Source organism: Macaca thibetana, chromosome 14, assembly GCF_024542745.1.
Source record: "Macaca thibetana thibetana isolate TM-01 chromosome 14, ASM2454274v1, whole genome shotgun sequence".
Classification (NCBI taxonomy): Eukaryota; Metazoa; Chordata; class Mammalia; order Primates; family Cercopithecidae; genus Macaca; species Macaca thibetana.
Window position 1 is genome coordinate 10,090,577 of NC_065591.1, and position 21,583 is coordinate 10,112,159.

At 60.2% G+C, this 21,583-nt stretch overlaps 1 protein-coding gene across 2 annotated transcripts; it reads right to left on the minus strand.

The window, feature by feature from the left end:
* Positions 1-18: 18 nt before the first annotated feature.
* PLCB3 (phospholipase C beta 3) lies at positions 19-18,162 on the minus strand. 2 transcript variants are annotated; one of them, XM_050757104.1, is made up of 32 exons: positions 17,967-18,089; positions 15,362-15,439; positions 15,038-15,106; positions 14,811-14,951; positions 14,536-14,615; positions 14,400-14,453; positions 14,233-14,308; positions 14,028-14,128; positions 13,306-13,472; positions 13,084-13,230; positions 10,792-11,032; positions 10,543-10,627; positions 10,268-10,454; positions 9,416-9,621; positions 7,864-7,960; positions 7,696-7,780; positions 7,285-7,409; positions 6,801-6,955; positions 6,554-6,715; positions 5,765-5,864; positions 5,567-5,671; positions 5,255-5,346; positions 4,260-4,413; positions 4,136-4,171; positions 3,860-4,052; positions 3,322-3,475; positions 3,159-3,235; positions 2,958-3,047; positions 2,810-2,867; positions 2,084-2,170; positions 1,783-2,002; positions 19-905 (listed from the first exon to the last, which is right to left on the minus strand). In XM_050757104.1, exons 1-31 carry the CDS (start codon positions 18,063-18,065, stop codon positions 1,799-1,801), a joined length of 3,705 nt encoding a protein of 1,234 aa, XP_050613061.1. In that variant the 5' UTR covers positions 18,066-18,089; the 3' UTR covers positions 19-905; positions 1,783-1,798. The 2 variants fall into 2 exon arrangements, with proteins under 2 accessions (XP_050613061.1, XP_050613060.1); XM_050757103.1 differs by lacking the exon at positions 19-905 and having other exon boundaries at positions 1,446-2,002; positions 17,967-18,162.
* Between the last annotated feature and the right edge of the window lie 3,421 nt (positions 18,163-21,583).

Below are 21,583 nucleotides of genomic sequence, written 5' to 3' on the forward strand. Positions count from 1 at the left end.
TGGAAACAGAGGCTTCACGCAGGGACCCGAACAGAGCGGGGGCTCCGTTCCAGAAAGATTTATTGGACCCCCCTGTAACCCGGCCCGGTGCTTCGTGCTGGGCACAGAGATCCGTTGCGCGACGGCCCTGCTCTCGGAAGCTCCCGAGGGCCCGAAGTCGGCAGGGCAGTCAGAGGGCTTCAGGGAGGAGGCGGCTAGAGCCGCTACCTGAAGGTGAGGGTGAGGGTCATCCCTCCCGGCGCAGGGAGGAGTGGACCCATGGAAGGACAGGGGAGCAGTAGAGGCCAGGCTTCCGAGGGGCTGGAATGTCACACCCAGGAGTTAGCAATTTAGCTGGTGTCCCTCAGTGGACACCAGCTAGTCAGGAAGATGGGAGTTGGCTGCTGAGGAGCCTGGATACGGAATACAGTGGAGTGAGCAGAACTAGGGGATAGGGCAGGGCCCCACAGCAGAAGTGAGGAAGTCTGGGGCCACTGCACTGACCCTGAGGGAGGAGGGCCCTACTCCGGAGCCTATTTCCCTGGCCTCCCCACCCCATCTGTTTGCCTGAGGCTGCAGCAAAAACAAAGCAGAGAAGATACTCAATTGGCAGGAGATAAGCCCAGATAAGAGGCCTCCTTCCCCTGGAGGAGGGATGCAGGCGGGCAGCCTAGGAAGAGCCAGGAAGCTGGGAGAGGCCTTGAAGAGGTGCCAAGCCGACCCTGCTTCGAGCCCAGCCCCGCCCTCGAGCCCGCACTGTGGGCTCTCCGCGACTTTTCGCTGGTCTTGAGGCATAGGACAGGTCCAGGCTGGCTGAAGACAGTCCACCACGGTGGGTCCAGGCCCGCCCTGCCTCCAGGTCAGGACATCTTGATTTAGCTGTGGCCTGGCACATGAGAGATGGCTCCAGGCCTCAGTCTCCTCATCTGTAAAACAGGCATAATATCTCCCTCACAGGGATGAGGGTATGCTGGGTGGCCCAGCCCCTGCGTGTCTGTGACTGTCCACTTCCCTTCCCCCAGGGTCACAGGCAGGCCTACTGCCCACCTCTCTCTGAAGACCCCCGTCCCCTGGCGTTGGGCAGGTTCTGAGCTGCCCTGCTCCACCCTGGCTGATCCATCACCCGATAGAGTCAACTGCCTGTCGGGGGCCCAGAGCAGCCCGGGCGGAAGATGCTAGGCGTTTGGGTCATATCAGGCCACAGGAAGCGGGGCAGGGAAGGCTTCCTGAAGCAGAGGCCCGAGCCTCAGCGAAGAGAGAACAGGGAGAGCCTCAGAGAGATGAAAGTCGTGGGGATGGAGGAACAGGAACAGGGAAGCTCAGCAGACTCGGCAGGGCAGGCTCAGGTTCAACCCAGCAGTCCTTGGCTGGAGGCGTGCCCTCAACCCCACCAAACACCCAAAGCCCATTTTACAGATGAGGAAACGTACAGAGTCCTCTCACCCCAAATCACACTGCACACAGGGTCCCTGAAATCCACTTTTATTCATGTAAAAAAAATCCCCAAAGAATAGAGAAAAAATGTGACACCTACTTCCTGAAGCTCCAGCAGCTCTCCCAGGGAAGGGAGGAGACACTGCTACCTCGAGGGTGTGGGTGTCACGGGGAGCAAAGCCCTGACCAGGGCCCTAACCTAAGACTGAGGGCAGGAAGGAGGGGCCCCAGGAGGATGAAGGGAGTTAGCTCAGGTACTTGCCCCAGGTTTAAAAAAATAAAATTTCTAGATAAAAAGTTAAAAAAAAAAAGCATTAGTGTCGTTGCCTCCTGCCCTCCACCCAGCGCCCACCCTGGCCCTGTGGCCACCTCTTGCTCAGCCAGTTCAGAGCTGCGTGTTCTCCTCCTGGCTCTCCGAGTCAGCGCCCGACAGGTGCCCGCTGCTCCCAGGTGCGTGACCGTTGCTGGCACAGGCCACCAGAAGCCCATCCCCCAGCCCCTCCGGCATCTCGCCCAGCAGGCTCCTGCGGATCTCCTGGGGGAGCCTCGCCCGCTGCTCCTGACACTCCTGGGCCAGCTGGGCCAGCAGCTGTGGGAGGAGGACGGACATCACAGGCGAGGCCTGGCTGCCTTGCACCCCATCTGCCCGCCTGTTCGCCCATGGCCTCACCTTGGGCTCCTCTTCTGCCAGCTGTTGCAGGACCTGCTGCTGCCCAGCCACAAGACGGTCATGCCGCTGCTTCTGGGCCTCCTCCAGCTACAGGGGTGGGCAAGGGCTCAGCTGAGGGGCCCTGAGGGGCTAGGGCCTCGAGGCTCTGGCTGGGTATAGAAGTCAGGTGGGCAAGGCCAGGCGCAGTGGCTCACACCTGTAATCCCAGCACTTTGGGAGGCCGAGGTGGGCAGATCACCTGAGGTCAGGAGTTCCAGACCAGCCTGGCCAACATGGTGAAACCCCATCTCTACTAAAAATACAAAAATTAGCCAGGCGTAGTGGCGGACGCCTGTAATCCCAGCTACTTGGGAGGCTGAGGCAAGAGAATTGCTTGAACCCAAGAGGCAGAGGTTGCAGTGAGCCAAGATCGCACCACTGCACTCCGGCCTGGGTCACAAAGTGAGACTCCGTCTCAAAGAAAAATAAAGGAAGTCAGGTGGGTGAAGGCTCCCAGGGTGATGTATCAGGTTTGTGAAAGGACCGGGCCCAAGGACACCAAAGCCAGGGGCACTGGTGCAGACAGTTGGCTTTGGGTATGATGCGGGTACCCTGGAGCTGTTGGGCACTCGAGAAAGGCTCTAGAAGAACTTTGAGGGCAACGTGGCACCAGGCCAGGCACAGAGAAGGGTGTCTGATGAGTGAAGGAAGGGACGTGGGGTAGGGTGGCCCAGGAGCCCAACTCACCCGACGGATGGAGTTGACTGACTCAGTGATGTGCCGACGGTTAATCTCGGTCAGTTCCCTGCACAGGAGCAATGCAGGATGGCTCGGGGCCCAGACACCTGCCCTGCCTCCCCAGTACCCAGGTGGCCCCCGGCCCCGGTGCCCTTACGCCTCCTTCTTATGCTTGTCCCTCGTCTTGGCCTCCGAGATGCTGTTATGGCGCTTTCTGTCCAGGATCTTCTGCAGTTCCTTCTTCTCCCTTGAGAAGCCAGCAGGGAAAAAGGAGGGGTCAGCGGCAGAAGCACAGACTCTGCCTTCCTTCTGTATTAGAAGTCCCCAGCCCTTCCCATAGACCATCCTAGGCCTTCACCTCTCGTTCATCTCTTTCAGCCTCTTGAACTGAGTTGTGTTTGCATCAAGGACGACCTCCCTGAGCCGCTGCAGAGCCTATGGACACAGGGAGCCGACAGGTGATGCCGGGTCGATGACCAGTCTATCCAGGAGGCTTTCCCTGGCCACTGCAGGCCTCCTACCTGTCTCAGATGCTCCAGCCTCCGCTGGGCCTCTGCGTCCACCTGGGCCTCCCGCAGCTCCAACAGGCTCTGCACCTGTCTGTTCTGGAACTCCTGATACCGCTTTGCCTCGTCCTCCCCCTCCTTCGTGTCCTCCACATCAGCGGCCCCGCCTCTGCGAGGAGAACCCCTCTGGGTGATGCTTGGGTCCGTCACATGAACTGGGATGGGGAGGGTGTGTGGGGGGGCACACCCCGGCAAGCGATGGCAGACACCACCCCATGGGGCCAGGTCTGTTATGCAAACCAGGAGGCCTGTTAGCTCCACACAAGTGATGGGAGCCTGTTTGGGCAACACGCTCCTCATGGACTTCAAAAGAGATGTCACTCCCTGGGGGACACGGAGGTGCCTGGTGTGGAAAGCCTCCTCCATCCTTGCACCCGAACCCTCCTCCCTGGGGGTCAAGGAGCGGCTCTTGCCATCTCTCCATGCCCACCGACCCCCATGTTCACTTCAGTGCACCCAGCACACATAGCACACAGGCGGCCCAGACACTCACAGGGCACCTGGCCGCAGCTGGCACCTGCCCTCAGCCTGTGCCTGAGCCAGGCCATCCAGCAGGCGGCGGGTGAGGGTGACTGCCTTCCGCTGATGCTTCTTGCGCAGCTCCCGCAGGTCTCGCTCTTGCCGGCTCTGGAGCTTGACCAGAGCCTTGTGACCTCGGAGCTCATCCAGTGGGGTGGGGGCCACCTCTGGGAGTGGCAGAGGAAAGGTAGGCGGGGGGTGGGGGAAACTGCAAGGCAGCCCCCCGGCCTCCAGGTACCCCGCCCCCTACCTGAGAGGATGCTGGCGATGAGATCGTCGCGCTGCCCTAGGGAGCAGAGGCCCTGTGAGGAGCTGAAGGACAGGGTGGTGGGGCACCTCCCTGCAGCCCACCCCTGACCCGAGCTGCTCCTTACCTGGGCTGCTGAGGGAGGTGCTGGCAGGGGAGGCGGTGGGGCCGGGGGGCCGGCGGGGGGAGGCATCCAGTGGGCTAGGGGTGGGGTTTGGGGACAGCTGAGACCCCAGCTGCTGAGACTGGGTGTCCTGGCACATCTCTTGGCCAGCCTGAGCCTATAGGGAGAAAGGAGAATGCTCTTTCCAGAAATGCTGTTCCCTCCAGACCCTTCTGTCCTCTACCACCTCCCGGGGCCCCTAGCACCCCTGTCAGCTTCCCTTAGTCCAAGCCACTGCTGGGCTGCTCTGTAACAGGAGGCTGTCTGCATGAAAAGAGCTATAAATCAAGCCTTTCTAAACCCCTTTTCCACATGGGCTGTGGGGAAGATAACATAATGCCAGCCCACTGCATGCGCTCAGGAACACCCAGATTGTTCTGGAAAGGCCTGGCCCAGCCCCAAGCCTCCTCTCCTCCCCTGCCTGTGTCCCCCAGGCTTGCCTACAGTCGCTCATTTTCCTTGCTGCTCAGCTCCTGATTAAATCAACAGAGGACTCCACCAGCCGCAGAGTAGGCACCAGCCTCTCCACTAACAGCTCCGGGCAGCCCTAATTGCAGTCATCTCTCCCTGCCTGCCTGCCACAGGCCCCGGGGGGACTGGGTCTGGAAGCACAGGTGAACCTCTGAGCCTGACCCCTCCCCACGGAAGCCACTGCCCTCCTCATGGCTCCCAGGACACCACATATGAACAGCTTCTGTGGCTTCGCACTGCCCTGACAAAGTGAGTGGGACCCCTGTACCCCCACTCGGAGCCTGTATAGGCTGGAGGAATTCCAGCCCAGGTCTGACCTGAAGGCATCCTGAATGCAAATGGGTGGTTTTCATCTCCTCAAAATCCCAGGGCTGCCAAGCCTATTGCACTAGAGAGACCAGAAGCCTCCTCCTCACGTGGCCACAGCAGTCGTGTCCAGCGGCCCCCTGGGTCACAGTGAGCCTGAGCCCTGCCCTGCCCCGGCTCACCTCACTCTCCCCAATGAGGGCGGCCAGCTGCCGGGCCCTCTGGTCCATCAGGCTGACGTGCTTAATGGGGTTGATCAGGGCCTCCGCGTAGTCTGCGGGGAGGCAGAAGGCCAGGGTCTCAGAGACAGGCCCCCAGGCCACCCCCACCCGCCAGCTCTGGTCACAATGAGGAATTCCAGAGCTTGTCCTTGGATCTGTGGATCTGTTCCCCACTCAGTCGGGGCCATCCAGCTCGGCAACTCCCAGACCCTGGGGATGGCCCTTGTCCCTCACACTCCCTGGCCAGGCCGGCCCTGCCCACCCCCAGCTCACCCTGGTGGTCATCAGGAATGTAGTCCGAGGCTTCAGTGTAGATGAGCAGGGCCGGAAGGCACAGCGGCTGGTTGGCCTCATTCCGCAGGCAGACGTAGTGGTACCCTGGGTGGGCAGGAAGGCAAGGTTGGGTTGCTAGGCCAGGCGGGGGCCCTACCCACTGCCCGCTGTGCTTCCCAGAGCCCACCAAGGCCTCACCAGAGCGGATGGCAGAGACAGGCAGGATCCGGTGCCCTACAAATTTACCCCCCTCCTCAAAGGCTGCGATGCGAAGTGAAGCCAACGTAGGCAGCACCACCTGTGGGCCAGACTGGAGCTGAGCCACGGGGCTGACCCTGAGCCACCGTGGCTACCAGGCCACAGCTAACCACAGCCATCAAAGCCTAACAGAGCAGACCTTCAGACAAGCTGGCCTACTGACCATCAGTCACCATTGCCACTAAGCTGATGGCTGACCCCAACTCCATGGCCTGGCCTAATGGATGACTATAGCCATCAGGACCCTGAGGCAAGATGACAGGCAGCCAGGCCCCTTCAGGGCCCCCACAGACAGTTCTGGTCATCGCCAGTTTAGAAACGCGAGTGAGCCATGAGCAGGAAACCAAGAACGCATGCGCCTAGGTTGGGAGCAGAGGCCGCGTCCATGCAGGGCCGTGCAGGGTGCGGAAGAGCGGATATGAGCTTGGGGTTGTGACCTCAGCTCCTGCATCGGAGATGGGGCAGGCTGCGTTCACTCCTCGCAGAGGATACAAGATCTCTAGCTGACACCCCCCAACCCCATCTCACCTTCTCACCCTGGTGTCTTACCCTGAGGAGGGCAGGGAGCCTGACGCTCGGACAGGCAGGTCCTGGTGGACCCATGGTGCCCCCCGCTTTCTGATCCCCAGTCGCCAACAGTGTGCTTGGTTTTTGTTCTCCCACCCGAGAACCGGGGCGGTCTGTGCTGGATCTGCCCTGTGCCTGAGCAGGTGCGGGGGCCAGGCTCACCTTGGGGAAGTCGAAGGGCTCCTCATCCCACACAGGGTTGAACGAGTTCCCCTGAGAGGTCCGGGTGCGGTACTTGCGCCGCGTGTCAACAGGGAGGCCAAACATGTCCACCTCCACGTAGATGCCCACCTTCCTGTCGGATAGGAACTGCCCCGAGATCACCTGGGGGGTGGGCCAAGGAAGGTGAGGCAGATGCTGAGAGTCCTGCCCCCAGGACATCCCTGGCCTGAGCACCCCCAGGCCCCACCTTGACCCGCAAGGCATTGGCCACGATGCCATCCACGATGACCTCAGTGAAGGGGTCGAAGGATTTGTCAGGCCGCCGCATGAACTCCGGCTTGAGCAGGTACCCGCTGCGCCCGTTGTACTCAAAAACGCCCGCATTGAGCTGCATCGCCACATCTGGGGTGCCATGGGCCAGTCAAGCAGGGCCAGGGATCAGGCAGGACGGTGCCATGTGGAGAACGGGAGACCATCAGGTCAGATGGCATCCAAGGTCCAGGGCCAGGGGTGGGCTCAAATGGCATCAGGGTCCGGATCCAGGACAGATCAGACAGGGGAGGGGTCTGGCATCAGCCAAGGGCAGGAGGCGGGTGAGTCGGGGGCTGGGATCCCCTGGGATCTGGGATTAGACAGGGTCAGAGGTCTGTTCAGGCAAGACCAGCAGGATCATGGGTCAGAAGTCAGTAAGACTGAGGGTCGGGATCAAGATGGAGGGGGCCAGGGCTCACCGAGGGTCTGGAAGTTGAGCGCAACAAGCTGGCACCCTACGTTCCAGAAGAGCTGGGGCATGTAGTTGGAGGAGTCCACGCGGGTGCCCTTGGGGTAGATGCGGCTGAGCTGCTGCTTGTTGTATCTGAGGTTGGTGGTCAGGGGCCACACAGGTGCCAAGGCCCACCCCATCAGCCTTCACCTCCGGCCTCAGCCAGGTGCTCCTGTGACTCCCACACCCAGCCTCCATTTCTCAGCCTAGCCATGCCCCCTGAGACTGCCTGGACCTGCCCAAGCCACAGGCCAGGGTGCAGGAGGGCCGCCGGAGGGCCAGCACCCTGTGCAGGTGGCACACGTGGGGACAGAACACCGCAGCCAGCCTCCAAGCGCCCCACTCTGGCCTGCCCGCCCACAGCACCTTCAAAGGATACTCCACAAACTCCATGGGGCTCTTGGTCAGTTGCTCCATGGCCTTGGTCTCCACGAAGGACGACATCTCGAAGCATTTGTTCCTCTCTTGGGGTGAGCCAAGAGACGGCATCAGACCTGGCAGGGCTGAGCTGGGCAAGCTCCCATGGCTGCCACCCACCCCTACTCACTTCGAGCAGCTTCAAAGGACTTGAACTTGACAGGCTCGATGTAGTTGACAAGCGTGGACATCTCCTCAGTGGCATTCACCTCGCTGCTGGCCGTGCCCTGTGGGCCCCAACCCAGGGTCAGCAGTGCCACTCCCGCCACAGCTGGCCATTCCCTCACCTGCCCCCCATGAAGGAGGTGCTGACCCTCTTCCCACCACTATCCACGCACTGCTGGTGATGCCAACAATCTTCTTCCCAGGGTCTCACTGATGCGCCCTGGACACCACCTGGCTCAAGCAATTTTCCTGCCTCAGCCTCCCAAGTAGCTGGGATTATAGGCGCCCACCACCTTGCCCGGCTAATTTATGTAATTTTAGTAGAGAGGGGGTTTCACCATGTTGGCCAGGCTGGTCTTGAACCTCCTGACCTCAGGTGACTCGCCCACCTCGGCCTCACAAAGTGCTGGGATTACAGGTGTGAGCCACCTCGCCCAGCACATATAGGTGTTAAAATTATTACTTTTACTGAATCATTTGGGAGTAAATTACAGACATCATGACCCTTTACCCATAAATACTTCAGCATATATGGACATTCTCTTATATAACTCCAATACAATAATTAAATTCAGGAAACAAAACATTGACATATTATCTAATATGTAGTTCATCTTTAAATTTCACTAATTGCCCCAGTAATTGTCTTTATAGCAATGTCTTTTTTTTTTTTTTTTTTTTTGAGACAGAGTCTCCTTTTGTAGCCCAGGCTACAAAATCGTAGCAACGGCGTGATCTCAGCTCACTGCAAGCTCCACCTCCCAGGTTCAAGGGATTCTCGTACCTCCACCTGCCGAGTAGCTGGGATTACAGGTGTGAGCCACCATGCCCGGCTCAGATTTTTTTGGAGACGGAGTCTCGCTCCGTCGCCCAGGCTGGAGTGCAGTGGCCAGATCTCAGCTCACTACAAGCTCCGCCTCCCGGGTTTAGCCATTCTCCTGCCTCAGCCTCCCAAGTAGCTGGGACTACAGACGCCCGCCACCTCGCCCGGCTAGTTTTTTGTATTTTTTAGTAGAGACGGGGTTTCACCGTGTTAGCCAGGATGGTCTCGATCTCCTGACCTCGTGATCCGCCCGCCTCGGCCTCCCAAAGTGCTGGGATTACAGGCTTGAGCCACCGCGCCCGGCCCAGACTGGTTTTTTCTATACCACTCCTCACAGCTACTCAACGCTCCCTGCTCCTGCACCCCCTGGCTCTGCCCTAGGACCTTTGCACATGCTGTCCCCCTTCCTGAGCTCTGCCAGCCCCACCTCCCTGCCCAGGGCTGCCCTCTGCCAGTTCTGTGCCCTAACTCGCACCTCCCAGGCCACATCACCAGGAGAACTGTATGCTTGTTTCCATTCCTGATGACTGAAGACCCCTCCTCCCACCTTCACTCACACCCACACTGAGCCCCAGGGCGCAGGGTGATGTCGGTCTTGGTGGTGGTCAGACCCTCAGCCCCCAGTGGAGGTAATAAACTGCTTGGGAGGTAAATAGATGCTACCTCCCCGACCTGCCCGCCCTCTGGGCCTGACCTCATCTGTGGTCGGCTTTTTGGGGTCTGTCTGCTCCTCCTCTTCCTCATCTTCCTCCTCATCCTCACGGTCAGCAGGTCCAAGAGCATAGGGGCCCCGGTTCAGGCCCTCCTCACCCAAAGACTTCCGAGGCTCCAGGCTGGGCTTCTCAAGGGCCCCCTCCTCCCCGTTGCTCAGGCCTGGGCAGCTGTCAGAGCTGGGCGACCCTGCAGAGGACAGGGCCACAAGGTCAGGGGTCAGGACCACACAGCTGCTTAGGAAGCGTGGAGGGGTTTTTCCCAGTGTGTGCAGGTGACTCAGTGGGGAATTCAAGGGGTACTCTCAGAGAAGTGTGGCTTGGGGAGAGGCCAAGAGGTCAGGGGTCAGACAGTATTAAATCCAGTAGTGGTTGAGAGGGGTCATAGGTCAAAGGTAAAGGTCTGGGGTGATATTCAGCAGGGAGGCAGATAGGGTGGTTCAGTAGGGTGAGAAGTCAGGAAGTAGGGTACCACAGCCTTAATAGCGGGGTAAGAGATGACACAGAGGGGTTACAGGTCACGGGTAAGTCAGAGCCATGTCTAAGGAGGGGGCATAGTGAGGTGAATCGTCAAGGGTAAGAGGTCAGAGGTGAGCTGAAATGATAACTAACTGGGCAGGTGGACTCAGTGCAGCTCAGTGAGGCATGCACCTGAGGTCAGGGGTTAGAGGCCCCACACCAGCCAACAGGTGGTGAGGAGAGAGGCCAGTTGTGGGAACAGGTGCACAGCGAGGCGGGAGGGTGGGCTGGGGGTCTGGGATGAAGTGTCACAGCGCCGACAGCATGAGGCCAGAGGCTGGGGTCAGGTCAGGGTGGCGGGCCAGGCTGGGGCCTACCAAGCTGCGGGGAGGAGGGCTCAGTGGCAGCGGAGCTCTCGCTCAGGGCCGAATTGCTCTGCTCCAGCGGCCGCTTGCGCCCGGCGCTGTCTGGGCCACCTGTGCTGGGTCTGTGCCGCTTCTTGTTCTTCACCAGGATACGGCCCATCAGGTCCTGGGGGCTGGGCAGGGGAACACCTGGGGCCAGCTGGGCAGGCATGGACGAGTCAGGGCCCTGGACCAGGTCCACAGCACCGTGGCCCGCATACCCCCACCCTCGCTCTGAGCCCCCGTACCGGGTACTTGTCCACAGGCTCGATGAGTAGCGCATCTCCAAAGATGGAGCGGCAGTACTCAGCCATCTTTGCCTGCTGCTTTGCCCTGCGGAGCCGAGGTCAGAGATCAGAGGTCCCTAGGGGAAACTGGGGTCTACAGGACAGGTCAGTGGCGGTTCACAGGGTTGGAGGTCCCTGAGCAGTCCCACAGCGCTGAGGCGGGAGGGCTGTCCCTGGGTCCATGGGGTTTCATGCCAGGGGCTCACTCACGAGTCCACGTGGTTCTCGAAGGAGAGGATGACGGGGTAGGGCGAGGTCTTGAAGGCAGTCTCGGCAATGGCCTCCAGCACGTCGCGCAGAGGCACCTCCGTGGTCATGGTGAAGCCATGGGTGATGAAGGGTTCCTCCTCGGGCGGCCGTCCTTTCCACACATCCAGCTCCACACAGCGGCAGCCCCACAGCAGCACCTGGCGGTACATCTCCACCGACGAGGTCCCGGCCAGCTGCCCAGCTAGGGGCAAGGCTCTGTCACCAAGGCCGCCCACCAGCCCAGCTCCTCACCATCCCGGCCCCACCCGGAACCAGGCCATGCTGGATTTGCAGAGGGCTCTCCATCTCTCAGATGGATACCCACCACCTGACCATCCCACCAGCGTGAGCTGGGGGAGTCATCCCCGAGGCTCACTATAGCTCCCCACTGACTCAACAATCGCCCCTCTCCTCCCTCCCTCCACCCATCTTGGCCCTGGCACAGCTCACACCACTTCCTGTGTGGAAGGCTCAGGCCTCCCTGCCTCCAATCCAATCTCTCTGTCTTTGTTTTTTTTCTGAGACCGAATCTCACTCGGTCGCCCAGGCTGGAGTGCAGTGGCAGGACCTTGGCTCACTGCAACCTCCACCTCCTTGGTTCAAGCGATTCTCCTGCCTCAGCCTCCCTAGTAGCTGGGATTACAGGTGCCCACCGCTATGCCTGGTTAATTTTGGTATTTTTAGTAGAGACAGGGTTTCACCATGTTGGCCAGGCTGGTCTCAAACTCCTGACCTCAGGTGATCCACACACCTCAGCCTCTCAAAGTGCTGGGATTACAGGCGTGAGTCACTGCTCCTGGCCTGAATCCAGTCTCTACAGAGCACCTGGCATCATCCTTCTAAGAACATATCATATCAGATCACATCACCTCTTCTGCTTCACCCTCCAAAAGGCCTCTCCCTCCCACTCAGGATGAATCCAAGTGCCTCTGGGTCCCTGGGCCTAGCTTGCCTTGCTCTCCCTCTCTTAACAGGCACCGATCCCCAGCACTCTGCACCCTGCCCCCTCCAGCTTTCTTTCTGCTTTTTTTTTTTTTTTTAATTATTATTTTTTTTTTGAGACGGAGTCTCGCTCTATCGCCCAGGCTGGAGTGCAGTGGCTGGATCTCAGCTCACTGAAAGCTCCGCCTGCCGGGTTCACGCCATTCTCCTGCCTTAGCCTCCCGAGTAGTTGGGACTACAGGCGCCCGCCACCTCGCCCGGCTAGTTTTTTGTATTTTTTGTTTTTTTTAGTAGAGACGGGGTTTCACCGGGTTAGCCAGGGTGGTCTCGATCTCCTGACCTCGTGATCCGCCCGTCTCAGCCTCCCAAAGTGCTGGGATTACAGGCTTGAGCCACCGTGCCCGGCTCTGCTTTTTTTTAAAACTTATTATTTATTTAATTTTTTTTTGAGAAAGGGTCTCACTCTGTCACCCAGGCTGGAGTGCAGTGGTGCAATCACAGCTTACTCCTGCCTCAACCTTCCCAGAACCAAGGGATACTCCCACCTCAGCCTCCCAAGCAGCTGGGACCACAGGCATGCGCCACAATACCCAACTAATTTTTAAAAAATTATTTGTAGAGATGGGGTCATGCTATGTTGCCAAGGCTGGTCTTAAAACCTGGGCTCAAGTGATCTGCCTGCCTTAGCCTCCCAAAGTTCTGGGATTACAGGCATGAGTCACCACACCCAACCCCCTTCCAGCCTCTTAAAAGCACCCTGCAGGCCGGGCGCGGTGGCTCATGCCTGTAATCCCAGTACTTTGGGAGGCCGAGGCAGGCAGATCACCTGAGGTCGAGAGTTTGAGAGCAGCCTGATCGACATGGAGAAACCCCGTCTCTACTAAAAATACAAAATGAGCCGGGCATGGTGGCGCATGCCTGTAATCCCAGCTACTTGGGAGGCTGAGGCAGGAGAATCACTTGAACTTGGCAGGCAGAGGTTGCGGTGAGCCGAGATCGTGCCATTGCACTCAAGCCTGGGCAACAAGAGCGAAACTCCATCTCAAAAAAAAAAAAAAAATGCACCCTGCAGTCTCTCCTGCTGCAGGCCCTAACACAAGCCATTCCAGTCCTTGCCTGGTAAAGCCACCATGGGGCACGCTCCCGCAGAGAGGCCCCCCTGCTCAGGGCCGCTGCCTGTTCCTTGCCTGCATCCCCAGCACTGGCCGATGAATGAGCAAATGGGCCAAAAGGACTGTGACCCAGAAGGAGTGGGGCAATGCAAGGGTTACAGGGCAGAGGTCATGGGCCCCACCCTTGCTCCCCGCTCACCAGTGAGATAGGTGTTATGCGAGGAGTTGATGAAGTAGGCACTCAGCGGCTGGGTCATGTCGGCGCTCAGATCCAGGGCTTCCAGGGGCAGGATGCCGTTCTCCTCGCCTCCCAGGTAGCGGCTAAAGCCCTCCATGGACATCTGGTCTGGGGTGGGAGGGGATCAGCAGGGTCAGCTGGGGCCCCACCTGCCCCCGCCCACCTGCACCCTGGCCAGCTCACCTCGCTCCAGAAACTGCTGGTTGGGCTCATACTTTTCGATGAGCAGTCGGGCCTGGGAGGGCCGCAGCGGCGGGTACAGCACTTCATTGAGTCTCGGGTCGCGTTGCTTCTGGTTGATGAAGTCCATGAGCTGCTCCAGTGTCAGGTATGGCTTGCCCTTGGCACCTCTGGAGGGGGCAGGAAGCCAGGTGAGGATGGAGCCTTGCAGGGATCCCATCCCCTCACCAAGCCCTTGCCCTGGGCAAAGGAATCAGAAAGCCTACTCCTGGGTCTGGCACCCAGTGAGTGGGACTCTGGGTGAGTCACGGCCAACCTCTGGGCCTCAGTTTCCCCGTTCACTCTCCTGACCACTCAGGATTGTCAAGGCAACAGACTAGTGGGCACTGGCAATGGCCAGGGCTGAGGAGCTGCCAAGTGGTCAGCCCACCACCCCTTGCTTCCAGATCTCACAACACACCTGAGCCTTGGACCCCATTGCAGAGTGGGCTGATTAAACCAACCCTGGTACAGGGTTAGCCCAGAGCTACCTGTAACTGAGGGGCAGAAATAGCCGCTCTGAGCACAGGCATATCATTGACAGTTTCTCCCCGGGCACTCCCACCCGCCCCCGGCGCTCCAGGACCCGGCCCACCAGTTTCCCCTCTCCCCATTAAGCTAGAGGTGCACTAAGCAAAAGCCAAACACAGAGCACAGGGGTGGGAGGCAGGCTGGGCCCTGCTCACATCTCCAGCAGGATCTTGTCAATGTCCGGCCGCAGACACAGCTTGTTCAGGAACCGCTCAAAGATTTCCAAGGAAAACTCATCAGGCCGGATGGACTCACTCTGGAGGTCAAGGAGTGTGGGGTGAGAGGCCAGGGGCAGCCAGCCCCGGAAGGGTGGGTGCCCACCATGACACCCCACCCCGCCCCTGCCCCCACCCCACATACCCGGTTGAAATTGAGGCCACAGGATTCCAGTGCAGTCTCCACCCGCTTCTTGTCTGCTGAGAACATCTTCAGGATGCTGATGCGGGCAGGAGGGGTTGAGGGTCAGTGGAAGACAAAGGCTACCGAGGTCGGGGCAGGAGGAAGGTGCTGGGGGAAGGGGTGCTCACTTCTTGACGGGGATCCGACCATCCTGGTTCACCTGCAGCTTCAGCTTTGTGTATCTGGGGAGGCAGGTGAAGAGGTCACACCCTGAAAACGGCCACGTGAACCCCCCGGCTCCCCCTCAGGTGGCCTGGGGCTCACGCTTTGCGCAGGAAGGTGTTCCGGGAGGCGTTCTGAGCCAGGATGTTCATAGCCAGCTTGAACAGCTCCTCGGACCAGACCTGGGGGGCCAGTATACACGGGGAGGCGGTGAATGGGGGACAGAGGGGCTGCCCAGCCACAACCCAGGTCCACAACTATCTCTGGTACACAGTAGGTCACAGAGCAGCCTAGAACACAGCAGGTGTTCGGTACGTGACGGCCAACTCACAGAATAAGACAGTGACTCCCCGCTTGTCCCCTTGGTGCCAGCCTACCTTGGCTGTGTCATCCTGCACGGCCATGAAGTTCAAGAACACTGTGTTCACTGGGTCCGGCCCAGACACCACCGTCATCAGCTTCTCCTCCAGCCGGGCATCGGGACCCCCAAAGCCCAGAACTTCCCGGATCTTGGGGTCCTGAGTAGGTGACAGCGAAGGGTGAGGAGGAGCTCCCAGGCCTCACAGCCTCGCTGTGGTCTTCACTCCCAGGTTCCATCACTCACCTTGGGCAGACGGGCGTACCGGCCTGTCCGTGTGTCCCTGATGGAACTGATGTCCAGTGTGTCCACCTCCTGGGGGGAACCAGATGCCGGGCTGGGTATGAGAGGCTGTAGGGTGACAGCCAGGAGCCTCCAAGCTCCCTACCCAGGCCAGGGAGTGGCCAGCCCCTGGCTATAGCCCCAGCCTCAGCTCCTGCCCTGAGCACTTCCTGTCTGGGCAGCAGTGGGAGAGGTCAGCCTGCAGTGCGGCCCCACCCCCACGGGCAGGGCAGGGGTCTGGGACAGGGGCCTTTGGCCTGAGCGAGCTGCACCAGCGGCCCCCCTCACCATGTTGGGGCCTGTCCAGTACAAGAAGAAGCCACTGGGGTCCACACGCAGGGTCACCAGGTTCCGACTGGAGGTCTCCTGGGGACGGCACAGGGCAGCAGGGGTCAGGGAGTGAGGGCTGTGGTGCAGGCCTGGCCCCTGGGGCTCTCCCATCATGCACCCCAGAGTTCCTGCCCGTGAGCTAAGACAAAACCTCATCCAGTCCACAGGTCCTGTGTGGCTGCCTGTGGCCCTCAGAACAAAGCCAAGGTCCTAGGTGTGACATTCAGTGTCACACCTGGAAGGGCTCCCCAGCCCCCATCCTGGACTCCATTTCCCCAGAAGTGCTGAGAGCTCTGTGACGGTGACAGCCCCCCTAATTCACCCCACTACAGAATGTTTAAGGCATGAAAGTGAGAAGTCTGACTCCCACTGCCCTTCTGCATCCCTTGGGATACCACGATGACCCCTTGGTCTGCCTCAAAGTCCACTCTTCACCTTACCACATCTGCCGGGGTCCTCACAGCTTCAAAGCTCATCCCATCTTACAGAAGAACAGTCCCCCTAGAAGGGGACTCGCCCTACTCTCAGGACAGGGCAGTGAGCTCTTCCTCCCTCAAACAGCCCTGCAGCTGGCAGGGGGCAGGGAAGTGCATGCCAGCACCATTTTCTGAGAAGGGCCCGGTCCCTGGCAAACTCCCAGGGCCACCCCGTGTGACTCAGGACCAGCAGCCAGAGGGACTGTTCTCCAGGGCTTAGACTCAGCCAGGGCCAGACTGACCAAGTGGCTACAGGTAGAACCCTCCTATTCCAGGCTCTTCCAGCCAGAAAAGGACCCCACCTCATGTTGGGCACCACCCCTAAACAGCTGCTCAGTGTCTGGTGGACAATACTGTCATTATCAATACATCTCATATACACACGTCGCCCCTACTGCACACCGGGTACAGTTCTATGCACCTAGCATCTTCGAGCACACAAAGGCCCCCTAACCAGCCTAAGAGATGTGCTGTTGTCACTCCCATTTCACAGATGAGGACACTTAGTTACAGGCACACTTCGTAGCCTGCCCGAGGTCATTGGAGCCAGGACTTGCTTGCAGGCAGTGTGGTTGCAGCGTCCTGTGACCTGGGAAGCAGGGAGCGGAGACTCCCAGCTCCTGGCCTCAGCCACACCCCATTGTGGGGCCTGGGATAAGTCTCTGCTCTCCAGACCTCAGTTTCCTTTTCTGGAGAATGGGGATTGCAGCAGCCCCACCCATGGCAGGTTTTGCTTACAAAGTATGGGTGTTCATCTGGGAACAGAAGGGACAGAAGGCCTCAAAACTTTGGGGATGCATAGGCCTCCCCACTTCAGTGTGCTGACACCCAGCCCCGAGCCCCTCTAGGGATTCCCAACCCTACATTGAGTCTGAGGCCCCCCAGTGGTGTGCGGAGGGGGGAGGGGAGTCTATGGGTACTGCCCCTCGGGTTTCCCCCCAACCTCTCCCCAGAGGTCTGGCTCTCGAAGACAGCCCAGGACCCCTGCTCTCCTGCCCCAAGCCTCTGTCCGCACCCCCCACCCCACCCCCAGGGCCCTCTCCCTGTTCCCACTTCCTTATTTGGGTTTATCACAGTGGAAAGAAAAGAAGAAACTTTTCCCTTCAGGCCAGCCTGGGGGGAGGGGTCTCCCCCAGCCTCTGGGGCACCCAGGCACCCCTCCTCACACACCTGCCGCTTCGGGCCACGCCCCCATCTCCTCCCCCCAGCTCCCACGCCTACCCCGGGGCCCCACCCAGCCGGAAAAGAGCCCAGAGTCTTCCAGGCCCGTGGCCTGACTGGGAAGGAGCCGAGAGGAAGCTCAGGCCGGCCGGGTGGAGGCCCTGGGGAAGGAGAGGCCCAGGGGGCAGAAGAGGGGACCCAGGATGGGGATGGGCAGCCAAAGGTGGGGACACGGGCATTTGGGAAGCACCAGAGGCAGGACAGGGAAAGGGGGGCCAGGATGTATTGGGGTTCAAGATCCCAAGCCTAAGGAGTGGGGAGCAAAGTTCCCAGGGGTGGAGGAACTTGGGGGGCAAAGTCTTCCCTAGGGGGTGACTGGGTGCTCCCACCTGAGCAGGGAGCTGAGCTGGGATCTAGAAGCAGGGCGAAGGGGTGCCAACCAGAATAGGGGGAAAAATGATGAATGGACGAGGACTGTTCAGGCAGGGCACCGGGGAGAGTAGGGACGCCCTGGCACACACCCAGAATGAGGATGCCCCAAGCCAGCCTGGAGGTCAGGGTCCTGCAGCCGGGGAGTCTAGTGCTGGGCAGGGGTCTGGGGACCAGGCCAGGATCGGGGAACCAGAATTAGTCTGGCAGGGAGTGGTGGGAAGGGCGAATGAAAACGGGGGAACGGGGTTTATTGGGGTTCAAAGTCTCTGCGCCAAGGAGTGGAGCCCAGTTTTCCAGAGCTGAGAGACTGGGAGTTGGGGGGACAAAGTCTTCATTACGGAGACGATCGGGGACTTAAGTTTCCGGGGCGCCGCCAGGCTGGGATGAGGGTGGCGCCACGGGCAGGCGAGGCTGGGGTAGGGGTCCCCAGCGACTGGTCGAGCTTGACAGAAAGAGTCCCGGGATCGGGGCGGAGCAGGGGCCCGCACGCTTACCTCGTCCCATTTGATGAACTTACTCCCGCGCCGCAGGGTCTCCACCACGGTGGGCGGCTCCAGCTGCAGCGCGTGGACGCCGGGCTGGGCGCCCGCCATGGCCGGGCCAGGGGCGGTTCGGGGACCCACGGAGCCCTGACGGGGACTGACGGCGCCGCTGCTCCCACCGCCCGGCCCGCTTCGGCCCCGCGGCGTCAGTACCAGCCCGCCCGCCCGCCAGTCTGTCCCGGACCGACCAGAGCCTCGGCGGGGCCCGGGCGGGGCGGGGACGGGGCGGGGCCTCCCGGGCCCCGCCCCCTCCCGCCGCGTCGGACCCGCCCGCCCCCCGTCGGCTCCCCCTGGCGGCCGGGGCGGCGACTGCAGCCGGAGCAAGGATTGGGGCAGGGGCACGCGAACCGGTCGGGGGCTTTGCCGCGGGGCTCAGCAGGACCTGATTCTTCAGGCCTATGGAGGAAGGAGGGTGCTGGGGGCCGAAGTGGCTATTGGGGAGCAGCTGGAGGGACTGGGTGTAGAGGGCGCTGCTTAAGGCGGTCCGGGATCAGCCCACTGAGGTTTCTGAGCGACGGGGGCTGCAATACCACTGGAGAGCTGGACTTGGGCCGGGGGTCGCCGCAGAGCCCTGTCGCCCACCCTCTTCTGCCGCACTTAGCTGAATGCAGGAAAAGCTTCTCCCGCTCCCCTATGCCCTGGCTTCGCCTCACCCACTCTTCTGCTGCGCGGTCCCCCCTCCCTGGGAGCACTTAGCCGGCTAATGGGCCTCCCGCCGGCAGGCGCCCCTCCCCCGTCCCTGGCCCAGGGAGGCCGGGCGCCTGCCACCTCCTCTGAGGACCCAAGCATCCTGGTCTTCGAGAGTGGGCCCTAGAACAGCCCCCTTCTTGTTGCCGCAGACTCCCATGACTGGAGCCTGACTGTGAGCCTCTTGGCTGGGAACCGCGGGGGGGACGCTGTTGTCTGCCTAGAGGGGTCAGAAGCTTTGCGGGTGTCCCCAGACAGGAGGGTTGAGGAGGGGCTCTGCAGTGCCTGGCCCACAGCAGGTGCCCTGAAATCTGCGTTCCAGGGATGGGAGCGGGGAAGGCGCATGGGCAATGGGATGGGTGGGGGCTGCAGCCCCTCCCGCAGGGCTTGGCTGGTGGGGGGGGTTCCTGCCTGGGGGCCCCTGTGGGAGCCCCCCCAATACAGAGGCAGTAACAGCAGCAGGTTTAAAGTAGAACTCATCCAGAGGGGCCAGCCAAGTCACCTAGAAACCCAGAAAGAGATGCAGCTGGCTCTGGGGGAGGAGGGGTCAGCGGAGGAGGCGCTCCCCTGCAGGCCCCTTTGCCCCAGGCTCTGAGACCCCCACAAGGACCCCTGCCTGGCCCTGGCCTTCCTCCACACCCCACCAAGTTCTCCATCAAGTCTAACCTAGCAGATCTCCTAGCTCTCAGCCCTGGCCTTGTGGGGTGTGATTACGATCTCCACTTGAGGCCCAGAGAGGGGAAGGGACTTGCCCAAGGTCACACGGCTTCTTAGGAGGATTTCAACCCTCCCACTTCCTGAGGCCCAGGAGCCTCTAGACCTCATTGGGAAAACAGAGCCATGCAAGGTGGAGCTTGGCCTCTGCCCTCACAGGCTGGAGTTCAAGTCCGGCTCTTGCTAGCAGCCTCTTGCTAGTGGCAGAACCTAGTCTCTCTAGGTGCCTCAGTCACCTTGTCCAGAACCTAAAGGTTGTTAGATACATAAGCAAATGGGTGGGACATGAGTGGCTGGAAGCTGTGGGGACACCAGGGAGGGAGCAAAGGGCATAGGTCGGCTCTGGGGCAGGGGAACCTCCAGCCTGTGCCAGGGCTAGCAAAGCCTGGAGCCAAGGCTTTAGCTTAGGGGGTCTCAGCTGTGGGCCCTAGGCCTTGGGCAAGAGTACTTTAGAGAAGCATTGGGCGGCAGCTCCTTGGGGAAAAAAACAGGATAGGCACCTGTTTCCTGGGCTTAAGCCTCTCTCCTCCCCCAACCCTGTGTCTCCGGAGGCCAGGGCAGCCCCCATTACAGGGCTCCTTCCTTCCCAGACACTTCCATCCTTGGTAACGGTAATAGGGTTTCTCAGCAGGCAGTAATGGTGAAGGCAGGAAGCCTTTCCGGACTCTCCCCTTGATTAAGGAGCGGTCTTGACCCACAGGACCCTCCCCAGAGCCTCTGCTTCAATGATGTACTCTAATGGAGCGGGGGCTGGGGCCCTGGGAGGGGTAGGGCCGAGGAGGCCACAGCCTGAGGCTAGAAGGAGGAGGAGCAGTGGTACACTCCAGTCCCAGTAGGGCTCAGGCAGGAGGGCCAGGGCTGGGCACGGGTCCCAACCACAAGAGGTCAGGACCGCAAGCCCCGTGAAGAGGCTCTGGGCAGGTAAATGACTTGCAAACAGCCTCCCAGCCCATGGGGCAGAGCCAGGATTTGAACCCAGTTCTTCTACTCCAAGACTAAGGTTCTGTGGCCCAGCTTCCAAGCAGGTGGCAGGCCAGCATGCCCACCTGCACCAAGTCATCTTGGGTGGATAGCCATGGGAACTGGACAGGAATCTGGGTGTGCCTGGGCATGGCACAGGAGGGGGAAAGAGGGAGTGTCAGGAAGAATGCCTGACCTGTGGACATGGCCGGAGACCTTCACACCAACCCTGAGGGAGGACAGACAGAAAGGTCAGTGCTCAGGGTCACAGCATCTTGGGGGCAGAGCTAGGGCTGGAGGTCCTCATGGCCTGCAGGCCCCACTTCCACAGAAGCTGTTGGGCATTAGGGGCTGTTTGAGGGTCTTCCCCTTTAATCCGTGTGCACCTGCAAGGTGCAAACAATGCTTGGGTTCAGAGGAAGCTGGCCTGGCCTGGTGGGGTGTGGTGGGAAATTTGGACTGGGGTCAAGTGATCCTCCTGTCAGGCCAGGCTTAGGGCAGGAGGCCAGGCCACAGACGGGGCTCCCGGTGGAGAGGGTGGATCCTGTCTAATCCACAAGAGTGAGGGTCAGCCCTTCCTCGGGGCCCAGACTGGCTGAAGGGAGGCTGAGGCCAGAGGAGGGGCACAGGAAGGGGAGGGGTCAGCTCACTCTACCCTTCCCTGAACTGAGCCCTGTGAGCCCATTGCCCTTACAATGCCCAGCTTCAGTCTTCTCTTTGTCTCTTCTCTCTGACTGTAGGGCAAAGGAGGAGCCCAACGTCCTGGGTTGGAGTTTGGATGCAGCCCCAGCTGTGTGACCCCGGGGCCAATCCCAATCCATCTCTGAACCCCACCCACTGCAGAGGGCTTCCCCCCACAACATCCAAAGAGTGTCTGTGAGGGGCTGGAGCAGAAACATTGTCTCTCAGATCCAAGACCCTGTTTGGGATGGCACAAGGTGAGCCTGCCTTCCACAGAAATATCCCCCGGGAGCTGCACAGCCTTACTGGGTGGTGTCTACAGGGAGGCGAGAAGGTTGAGTAGAGACTTCGTGTCGGGGGTTTGAGCTACACAGCCTGGGTTCAAAGTCTCATCTCCCGTTTTATCTAGAAGTGCGACTTAATTAACCTCTGTGGTGTAGTAATTGAACTTTCTACGAATTTTCCTATTTAATCTTTGTTACAACCTTCTGAGGAAATGCAGGCACAGAGGAAGCCATTCATTCTTT